Genomic DNA, 11,924 nt, shown 5'->3' on the forward strand with positions numbered 1-11,924 from the left:
CAGGGGAAAGGCCTGGTCCTTTAAGCAGAGGAAAGCCACAAGGCTGGAACTTTCACAGACTAGTCAGTCCTGTGGCTGTTGCCAGAACAATGCAGGGAGGTACTACATAGGCTACTTCCAATAGATGAGAATCATATGTGTCCCTGATACCCACTGAGTCCAAAGGCAAAACACCAACAAATCTATCTATCATTGCTAGAACTCATGTTGTCATGTTGTGAAAGACTTCCTAGTCACATTAATTACACTACCTGGAAACAAAGATTTTTTTCCATAGGGGATTTGGAAAGTTTTTACTTCAGACCCAAATACCACCCCCTGGCCTTCTTCATTGTGTAAGAAACTAAAAAAGATATATTTGGTTTAGAAAAAGCAATACAGATGGACTATAAGAGAGAGGATGTCCTAATTCATTAGGAATCATGAAATACAAATTACAGCAAAAAAATAAAATATAGTTTTCATCCATTAGTTTAGCAAACTTTAAAGATAAATAATATCCCATGCTGTCATACACACAAGAAAGAGGACACTTCTAACTGTTGGTGGCAGTGTAACTTTGGATAGCATTTTTCTAGAAGAAAATTATCTATCAAATTTTGACACAGTCATTCCACTTCTGAGAAAGATTCTTCAAGAATAATCACAATTGTACACAATTTTTTATGTGCATATGTAACATAACTCACTGGAATTTATCCATAATGGAAGACTGATTTAACATATGAAAATCAATGAATGTAATAGAACATATCAATATAAAAAACAATGATCATCTTCACAGAAGCAGTAAAAGCATTTGACAAAATCCAGCACCCTTTTACAATTAAAAAAAAATCCCTCAACAAACTAGCAGTGTTAGGGAATTTCCTCAACATGATAAAGGGTATCTATGAAAAATACACTGCTAATAACATATTCAGTAGTGAAAGTCTGAAAGCTTTAGTCTTTAATATCAGAAACAAGACAAGAACATTCTCACTACTTCTATTTAACATTGTGCTGGAGGTTCTAGGCAGACAGATGAAGGAAGAAAATGAAATGAAAGTTATCCAGATTGGAAGGAAAGAAGAAATGGTATCTGTTCACAGATGACATAATCTTATACAAAGTTGAAGAGAAATATAAAAAATCAATTGTATTTCTATACACTTGAAATGAAAAATTCAAATACAAAATTAAGAAAATAATTCTATTTATAATAGCTTCAAGAAGAATAAAATACTTTGGAAAAAATTAAACCAAGGAGGTATAGGACATTTACACTGAAGACTACAAAACATTGTCAAATAAAATTAAAGAAGATCTAAATAAATGGAAAGATATCCTGTGTTTATAGATTCAAAGACTGAAAAATTATCAAGATGACAATATTTCCCAAAGTGATCTGCAGACTGAACACAATAACTATCAAAATCTCAGCTGGCTTTTCCCCCCACAGAAATGGACAAGCTGGTCCTAAAATTCACATGGGCATGCAAGGGATCCAGAATAGCCAAAACAATTTTGAAAATGAAGAACAAAGCTGAGGACTCACACCTTCTGATTTTAAAAAGATACATTAATCAATTCAATTGAAGAAAGAATAATTTTTCAATCAATTATACTGAGGAAAAATGCATGTGTGCATGCAAAGGAGTTCATTTAGACCCTTGTCTCCTATCACATAAAGAAATTAACTCAAAATGGATCAAGGCCCCTAGTGTAAGAATTAGAACTGTAACACTCTTAGAAGAAAAATCAAAGTAAATCTTCATAACCTTTGAATAGGCAAGGGTTTCTTAGATGACATGAAAGATACAAATAACAAAATTTAAAAAAATAAATGAATTTGACTTCATCAGAATTTTTTAAATTTTTGTGTTTCAAGGGATTTTATCAAAGTTGGGGAAGTGCTTCAGAGAACACTGTTACCCAGGTATCTCAGCAGACTTCCCCCATCAGTTACTATTTGTGTGATCCTCTGGAGACCCTAAGACATTGTCACAATATGAGAACACAAAGATAGAAGTCATCTGGAAAAAACCAAATGGCCTCAGAGGTCCAGAAGGCAGCAGCTCTTTAATGTGGTCCCTATGCCCCAGAATCTGATTCCTAACTGCATCTCAGGCTCCATGTTTTCTACATTGTCAAACTGACCATTTCAAGCTGGCACTCATTCTTTAGATGAGTAATGGTGTGTTCTGGGCAATAGTCAAGCCCTGATTTTTTCTTGCTTTTAATATATTCACAGTTTTATAGAGTGAACAAAACTTCATTAGACATGTCTTATGTCAGGCACTATGCTAGGCCTGACAGATACTCTGTCTAGTGACACTTGAAAATATTTGTGTGTTTGAGTCTGTTTCCTGGCTTGAGACTTTATGGTCAACATAGCTGCTTGGAGCTTCCCAGCTCAGCTTCCAGTCTCATCCCTTGTTTACTAATTTTGTGAGTCTTCTCTCAGGGTTCTAGGAGGGCCCCAGTATGCACCTGTATATCACCTACAGGCATGAGTAACAACACATCCAAGAACAGCCAGTGTTCATATTTTTGTACAGTGATATATTAAGTGCCTTGGATGCATCATCTCATTTGATTCTCAAAGCAATCCTGTGTGGTACATATTGCTAATGTCCTCGTTATACAAATGAGGAAACAGGAGCATAGACATGGCAAGTAACTTTTCCCAGAGTCAGTAACTGACCAAGCCAAGACTCTAACTCAGATTAAACTAGGGAAGGCTTATGAGTAACTACAATTGCAGATATTGCTTTTTACCATATTCATAACACACTCAGGTCAGCCTGAATTATCAAAAAGAGATGAAAATATGCCCAATCCTTTTTAAGAAGATGAATTATTGTGATGCACTTTTTAGAAAGATTTCTACCCAAAGTGGATAAAAATATTTTAAGCACTTATGCTTAAAGGAGTAAGCATTAGTTATTGGAAAAATCCCCAACAATGCCAGACCCAGGAGGTATTTCTGTACCATCTAGTATTCTTAGAACTGCAGAGAAGCTCAGTCTACCTTCTGGCAGCTTCAGAGCACAGCAATCATTGGCAACTTCACCATGTTTTTATTTGAAAAATTAAAAAAGAAAATACCATGATCTGTTCCATAGTAGACATCATTCTATAAGGAATATCAAGTGGTGGTCTGAAGCCCATGTCTACCCCAAAAGCCACATGCATGCACATGTGTGACACACACACACACACACACACACACACACACACACAGCTCTCAAATTGGGCAATAGGGAAAACTGGAATAAGATATTCTGAGATAGGTGTTGCTTTACACTAGGGCTAGCTTTAGGGAAAATTGTGAAGCAAGCTAAGTATCTGGGGTGAAGTTCCTAGTACTGCTAATAAGAAGAATAACTACCACTTGCAAATGTTCCAAGAACTTGTTTGGGGGATTTATATGACTAAATTCATTGAGATTTCACATCAGTCCTATGACATAGGTGCCCCTATTATTTCCATTTCACAAGGGCATAGAGGCATATTTAAGTAATATGCCAGAGATCACAAATCCACTAGTGAAGAGAAATTAAGATTCTTTTTTCTATTTTTGGTGGTGCTGGGGATTGAACCTGGGAGGCCTTGTGAATGCTAAGCAGGCACTCTACCAACTGAGCTATATCCCCAGCCCCTGGAATTGAGATTTAAACCCAAGAAATCTAGCACCAGAGTCCAGGCTCAAACCTCTACTACTCTGGGCTGGGATTGTGGCTCAGCGGTAGAGTGCTTGCCTAGCATGCTTGGGGCCCTGGGTTCAATCCTCAGCACCACATAAAAATAAGTGAATGAGATAAAGGTATTGGGTCCAACTACAACTAAAAAAAAAAAAAAAAAAAAAAAAAACTGTCCACAGGTAACACTGCTAATGCTAATCTACTAATAAAGGAAACTTTTGTCCCGGCCCTGTGCTGAGGACATTACATAAATTATCTCATAGATCTTATGAGATTGGTGCTTTTAGCCCTAAATTGTTATTCAGTGTCTCATTTGATCCATTAAGGAAAAGTAACTATTATTATGTCCATTTTGCAGATAAAAACATCAAGGCACAGAAAAGTTAAGTATCTTGACACACAGGTGGAAGCATCACCTCCTTTTCAGTAACACCATTATAAAAGCTGTAAGGACCCATTAGTGATGCAACATACTTTAATATATAATTTATACCTCGAGTCCAGGCTCTCTCAACTTTTCAAGACCCCTGGTCTGAGGAGTTAATGGGAAAGAATGGCAATGGCCTTTCTTTGCTTCCCAACTCAAGGGAATTACAGTGACCCTCTTCAGCTATCAGTGGCCCACTTTTGGTTCCCCTTTATGGGGAAGAACACCCACAAAAGCTCTGTCACTGGAAGCCTATTTTAAGGGATTGGATGTGTGTTTAAAAGGCATAATTTAGGGCTGGAGATGTAGCCCAGTGGTAGAGCATTATCCCAGAGTGCTTGAGACCCTGGGTTCTATCCTTAGTGCTGAAAAATAATAATAATAATAAAAACAATAATAATAATAGGCACCACTGTTATTGGTAGTTGACAGAATTTATTTATTTATTTGTTTGTTTGTTTGTTTATTTATTTATATGTGGTACTGAGGATTAAACCCAGGGTGTTGCACGCACGAGGTGAGCGCAGTACCACTGAGTCACAACCCCAGCACCATCTTTTGAGTTTTGTTTGGAACTGGTTTATGGAAAAGACCAACACTAGCAATCTACCTCTGCGGGCCACTAATCTCAACTCTGGTTTCTATAACATACTACTCCTGTTTAAGTCAGTGGCCATTGGCAGTGAAAATCGATGAAGTACTCTTACTCACCAATTTTTATCAGCAGAGCAAAAATAGTGACAAGAAGGAAGATAAGCTGGGTAGGCTTACCTCCACTTGGAGGGCTGCACATCCTTTCAGGAAGCCATTGATGTTACTGATGCAGCTGGCTTCATTTTGGGGCTCCAGACAATACTAGAGAAATACAGTCAAATGTCACTTGGAGATTGTCATCCCATGCCCAGCAAACCATATTCATCATTCGCTGATAGCTAAATAAGGCAGAGGGTAATGCTGCTGCCAAACCAGGAAGAGAAATAACCACCAAAGGAAGTGATGCAAAAAATCTAAATGGTTGGTTTTTCTTTCAAATGTCACCAAGCCACTTCTACTTACGAGCGTTTTCTCATGCCTTCAACCTTCAGGTGGTGATAACAAATTTAGAGAGACCAAGACAGTATTTGTTTGAGTTCAGTTCTTGCTTTCAAGCAAGAAAGCAATACTTCTTACCTCCCCTCCCCATGACAAATTATTAAAAAATTATTTCCCTTGGCTGTTGTCTAATTTGATTATATTTCTCTGTTTTACTCCCATTTTATCACTGTGTCTCAGGTTTAAGAGATTATAAATTAAATCTACTTGCTCAATAAAAATACAAACTGGTTCAAGAAGACAAAAGAATGCTACTCAGTCATATTCCATGATGAGCTTAAGAAAATAATTGCAGGACTCTACCATTAAGCTTACTTAAAGGGCCTAACTTAGAAATTATCTATTGTCAATAACATGGGCTCCCAACATCAAAATATCTTGGGATTTTGGGCTGGGATTATGGCTCAGTGGCAGAGTGCTTGCCTTGCATGTATGAGGCACTGAGTTTGACCTTCAGCACCACATAAAAATAATTAAATAAAGGTATTGTGTCCATCTATAACTTAAATAATATTTTTAAAAATCTTGGGATTTTTTTAAGAGGGTAAGTTTAGTTTCACTTTGAACGCACATTGCATTCAAAATATATATTTGGTTTCTCTTGTTTTCACAAACCTTATGTGACATTTTAGACCACTTCTGCTTGCTAAATAGTCCCTTCTTCAATGGCAATTTTTTGAAAAGGAAATTTACATCAATTTTTAGGCAACCTGTCAGTAAATATCATCAAGACCTGCTATAAATCATACAATTATTCCAAAGACTCATATGCACCCCAAGTTTTAAACATGTCTGAGATACACAGGGAAGTGCAGTATGCATCTCCACGACACAGAAAATTTGTGATATGGGTGTTGCCCTGTCCCCTCTTGCCAGTGGTGTAACAGGTTATTATTCTGCGAAAAATTGGGGGCCAGTTACTGAAGGAATACACTTAGCTTCCTGACTATTTCAAACTACAAAAGCAGTACAAAGGAATGTCTAACTTTCAGAAACATATTCAAGTAGGAGATTCTCACAACCTGAGTAGTGGGAAATCTTGAGAGTTATATTATTACTGCTTTCTGATGGCAAGCAATCCCAAAGATACTTCAAAATTGACCTTACCTTTTCCACTGAGCCAGGCATAAGTCTGTTGATCAGTTTGCATAGCACTACCCCATTTTTCAGCGAGGACTTCAAGAACTCCTCCGGATCACAGATGGTCTTTTTCGGGGAATCTAAAACTCCCAAAGATATAAGCCATGTCACGATTCGCTCTTCTGGATTCATTACTGTGGATGGTACACTCTGAACAGTTCTCTGGGGCAGCTGCAAGGACTAAGCCACATCCGTGATTGCATCTGCTGTTGTCTTCCTTTTTCTGAGTTCTCTGCTGGTGCTTGCAGAGCAAAGGTTTAAAACAACTTTCCTTAGACAACAGTGGAACCCACACAAAAACGTGGGATCTGAAAACTACAGAGATCACACACAAAGATATGGAAACAGGAAAAAAAAAACCCAGATAAGAATCCTGGATAAACTGGTTTTCTTTTTCAAAATCTGAAAAGCAAATTCATTGGGATAAAAAAGGAAGAAGAAGCACACATGCATGCACTCTCTCTCTCTCTTTCTCTCTCTCTCTCTCACACACACACACACACACACACACAAAACCAACAGTGCAAGAAGCTATAAGGAAAGGAAGTGAGGAGGATGCTGGGAGGGAGGAAAGAAAAGGAAGCAAGTGCTGTGGAAAACAGAGGTGAGCCAGCACTTCAGGGACCTTGGAAATGAGACATTCATGGGCCAGTCAGGGAAAACACTATCAATAAATAGTGTAGCCTCAGTGAAAATCTGGCTTCTGTTAGGGAGAAGATGCCAACTGGCTCTTAGGGCAGACAGATCTAAGCCTGGTAGGGAGCTGTGCTGGCACAACAAAGCTCGGAAAAGTTAGGCAGGCTGAGAAAGTACCTCCAAAACATGACCGGATGTCCTTATACTATCTCAGAGAGATGCTGGGTGTCATGATCCTTCCTTGCAAAACGTTGCACAGTGACACTGTGCCAAGCAAATGAAGATTGTGCCTGCTGTCAGCCATCACTGTGTATAAGCAGAAGTTAGAAGAATGGCATTTTACTTTGCAGCCAAAAAGCTATGTTTAGGGAAATAGGCTAAGGATAACATCTGACATCCTGTTTACTTGCATTCTTGAGCAATTCTTTTTCTGGACCTGATTCCACTACACAATCCAGCTGCAGTACCCTTAGCAAAGGCTCAGACACAGTCACATAAGTGGGTAAAATACACTTAATAACAATGTATGAGAACAAAAGAGCACTCGTCCTCTGTCTATACTACAGGCTTGAAGGTTCATGTTTCCCCAACAAGAAACACTTTGCATTTAAAATACTGCTCTGAAAAAAAAGCGAGTCCATAATAAGAGAGCTCTATTATTTTCAACTATATTTTCAGAACCAGTTAAAATAGTCATATTATTGAGAAATTTAAGTAAAGCCAAGTTTAATAGGATAGCTCTACATTGGCAAATGTATGTCATTCACCAAAATCACTACCCCTGATGCCTGGGGGACATCTAGTCACAGTCCTTTCCTGCTAAGCTTCAGAATCCTTTTCAACACAGTTTCAGGCATCTACTATCAAATAATCAGCTCAGATAATCCTGATAAGCATTTTCAAAACTGCCCCTTCTTGCTCTGTCAGAACACTTATCACACTGTTATTATTTGTTGACCTGTCTCCTCTGCCACAATGTAAGCTTCCTAGAGTAACTCTTATCTCCTTATTTAACACTGTGCTCTCAGCAGAGTGCCTGGTATGCACCATAGATGTTCAGTAATGCTGAATGTGTGAATGAATGAACTCAGATGGTGTCCCAGGTATAGACAACACTTGATTATAACAAGGATTTTGTTTTGGAGGTTTTTTTTATTTTTATGTTTTGGTTTTCTGGTACTGGGGATTGAACTCAGGGGAACTTGACCACTTAGCCACACCCCCAGACCTATTTTGTATTTCATTTAGAGACAGGATCTCCTAAGTTGCTTAGTGCCTCCCTAAATTGCTGAGGCTGGCTTTGAGCTACAGATTCTCCTGTCTCAGCCTCCAGAACTGCTGATATTACAGGCGTGTGTCACTGCATCTGGTGTTTTTTTTTTTTTTTAATGACATAAGACAGTCTTACTAATTATTTTTGTGACTTTATTGAGATATAATTAATACATAATAAACTGCAATACTGAAGGCATACAAATTAATGAATTTTGACATATGCAACACTTTTGATATAATCACACACAAAATCTAGATAAACTTTCCATCACCCCCAAAAGTGTCCTTGTACTCTTTTAACACCTTCTTCTCTTCCTTCCTCTGACATCTCAGGCAACCAAACACCAATGTTTTCAGTCTCTTTAAATTAGTTGGTTAAAAAAAAGAGATTAGTTTGTATTTTTAATTATCTTATATAAATGGAAGTATACAGCACACTACTTCATTTCATGGGGTTTGTTTTTTAATAATATCATTTTTATTTATATATGACAGCAGAATGCATAACACTTCTTATTACATATATAGAGCACATTTTTTCATATCTCTGGTTGTATAGATAGTATATTCACACCGATTCCTGTCTTCATACCTGTAATTTGGATAGTAATGATCATCACATTCCACCATCATTAATTACCCATGCCTCCTCCCTTCCCCTCCAACCCCTCTCCCCTATCTACAGTTCATCTATTCTTCCAATGCTCCCGCTCCCTATCCCACTATGAATCAGCCTCCTTATATCAAACAAAACAATCAGCATTTGGTTTTGGGGGATTGGCTAAATTCACTTAGCATTATCTTCTCTAGCTCCATCAATTTACCTGCAAATGCCATGATTTTATTCTCTTTTATTGCTGAGTAATATTCCATTGTGTATATATGCCATACTTTTATTTATCCATTCATCTATTGAAGGGCATCTAGGTTGGTTCTACTTCATGGGGTTTCTTAATTCAACATCATCATTTAGAAATTCATACATGTTGTGTCTATCCATAGTCTATCCATATAATAGGGATTTGACCCCCATATGTTTTGGCTGATATACTTATAAGCAAAATAAATATAGTCAGATGTTTTATTGCCTTTGACCCATGGCCAAATCTATGTAATGGAAATAAAAACAGAATTCATTTGTTAAGAAATTAAATTCCCCAGTCTGACCTCTATAAACACTTTTATATGTCATTTGGACAATTTTCACAATTGCTCATCAAAATTTTACTCTACAGACAACAAAATTTGGCAGTATTATTAAGGTATCACTTTCATTTTCTAATGAAGAACAAAGCAAGAGTAACTTCAGGAACCTGGCCTAGTCCAAAATAGGCTTGAGTTTATTGAGGTCACCTGGATGAGAGTCTGCCTCATTTTGGATGCTGGCTATAGCAAATTAATATAAGGAATAAAGTAGAACCAGAAAAGCAAGGTCACCACCTCAAGACAAAAGAAACAGCTCTATTAACATAAAGATTGGAGTCACAGTTGGTATGGTATAATGTCAAAAAGCAGGGAATTTCAGGGAAGTGGCAAACATCTTGGTGAAATGACTAATCGTGGAACTTGAGCTGGCTTGCTAAAGCAACCGATGAACTAGGGGAATAAGGTTGGCAGGGGAACACTGGAGGTCACAGGAACACAAAGAGCAGACTTCATCCATGAGCATGAGTAAAAAGGGCAAAAGTCTAGGACCACACCCTCTGGGACACTGAACCTGCCTCTGGAGTACTTGTCCACCTCCCCTTCTCATTTTATGAGTTCTCCAGCTGAGCACATTTTTACCAATTTTCCAAAAGCACCTCTAGCGTTAACATCCCTACTCAAAACCCTCAAAGGCTCTCCATAGCCTAAAGCAGTGATTGACAAACAAGGAAGTTGAGAATAATCACCTCCTAAGAGTGATAAATGAGAAAGGAATGAGTAAGTGGAACTTGAACTAAAATAGGTTTTGATGTAAAATAAAAATATCTGCAGAAAATAAGGCAAGTGTGAAGGTTTGTTAAAACTGGATATTTGGTACACTGGGACCTGTTATACTTTTTTCCTTTACTTTTATCTACTTGTAATAGTCAAAATTGATGTACTTTTAAATTTCAAATCTAATGGCACACTTGTTAAAAAGAAGGTTTGGGGGCTCAATTCTCAAATATATTCTAACTCAGAAGATGTGCAATGGGGAAAGGAAAATGTATTATTAAGATCACACTTGATTCTGCAGTAGATAGACGAACGTCACAGTCACACTTGAAGAAATAAATTGATTTCTGACCTTCTAGTGTACTCCAGTTTCTGCCAACACCTAGTTCACTTCAACTCCACCAAAACAACAATCCAACACCATGTGCACTGTTATTTGACTGCTTCTTCCAGTAATTAATGTGTTAACTTTCAGTGTATCTTCATGCCTGTTCTGTGAAAATAGACCTGGAACTTTGAAATATATTTTGATTTGCCAGCTTGTATGGTTTAAAGTTTTACCAGTAATCAATGGTGCAGAGACATTGCAGTAAAGAGGGGTTTTACTTCCTGTTTCCTGTGTGCTCCCTCCACATACTCTTGCTGAGCTCCCAGCTTTCCTTTTGGTGCACCATTATGTCTACTCTGTGAAAATGGACCTGGAACTTTGAAACATTTTTACTTTGCCCACCTTCTGAAGCACTAGCTTCTCCAGGACACAATGTACCAAATGTACTGCTTCCCTTGGCACTGGCCTTGGGCAGTTCTGTAGCTAATTGTCTCTGTTAAGACACCTTCCTTGAGAACTAGTATCTTAGAGGAGCATATTTATGGCTAGTTCCAGAGGACAGATGTCCAACAAGTTCCACTGACTCAGCACCAAACAACTTCTCTAATATATGACCTAGATATCAGAGAGGAGGGTTATCATAGTTCTACGAGTATTGGCTATTACACGTTATTTGTCTTTGTGTGTGTGTGTGTGTGTGTGTGTGTGTGTGTGTGTGTGTGTGGTGCTGGGGATTGAACCCAGGGCCTTGTGAATACGAGGCAAGCACTCTACCAACTGAGCTCCATCCCCAGCCCCTACATGTTATTTTTATATTGTCTGTTATTCTATATTACATCTGCTATTCCTATATTCTTTTAGAGTTCCCTTTTTTCTTACTAGGCCAGTCCCTCAATGTTCCAATCCTGTTATACTTCTTTTTTTCTGTTGTTGTTGGTGGTGGTTATATTGGGGATTGAACCCAGGGGCACTCAACCACTGAGCCACATTGCCAGCCCTTTTTATTTTTTATCCTTAATTTTTTATGTTAAACTTTTTCTGTTCAAATTACTGTGGGGTTTCTCTATCCTGATGGAACCTAAATTAATATACCTTGTTATCTTCAAAGAACAATTCCACTTTAGCAAACCATGTGCAAGGTTTCACCTTGTACTTTGTCATCACACAAAATTTTCTGCCTCTTGAATCATGAATTCAAGCCTCATATTTACTAGACAACCTATATTTCCAACTTACTTGCTCAGTTACTCCTACCATCTTTCCATAACTTCAGATTTTCAAATCATTGTTTTCCAAAATGATGAGACAATGAATTCTTAGCTATCACACCAATGCCACCAACAACAAAAGAAAAAAAATTATATGAATTTACATTGTCACAAGCAAGGTATAATTTCCCATTGTACCATATCATAGCTAA

At 37.8% G+C, this 11,924-nt stretch overlaps 1 protein-coding gene across 5 annotated transcripts in view; it reads right to left on the bottom strand.

Moving 5' to 3' along the window:
- Arhgef6 (Rac/Cdc42 guanine nucleotide exchange factor 6) overlaps positions 1-7,277 on the bottom strand; it is a 109,480-nt gene extending 102,203 nt beyond the window's left edge. For 3 of the 5 annotated variants that reach the window (XM_077107374.1, XM_077107372.1, XM_077107371.1), the window contains exons 1-2: positions 6,313-6,609; positions 4,885-4,968 (exon numbers count right to left, since the gene is read on the bottom strand). In XM_077107374.1, the coding sequence (XP_076963489.1) occupies positions 4,885-4,968; positions 6,313-6,477 (249 nt within the window). In that variant the 5' untranslated portion in view covers positions 6,478-6,609. Of the gene's footprint in view, positions 1-4,884; positions 4,969-6,312; positions 6,610-7,158 lie in introns of those variants that run through there. The other 2 variants (XM_077107373.1, XM_077107370.1) reach the window with 2 other exon arrangements.
- Between the last annotated feature and the right edge of the window lie 4,647 nt (positions 7,278-11,924).

Source organism: Callospermophilus lateralis, chromosome X, assembly GCF_048772815.1.
Source record: "Callospermophilus lateralis isolate mCalLat2 chromosome X, mCalLat2.hap1, whole genome shotgun sequence".
Classification (NCBI taxonomy): domain Eukaryota; kingdom Metazoa; phylum Chordata; class Mammalia; order Rodentia; family Sciuridae; genus Callospermophilus; species Callospermophilus lateralis.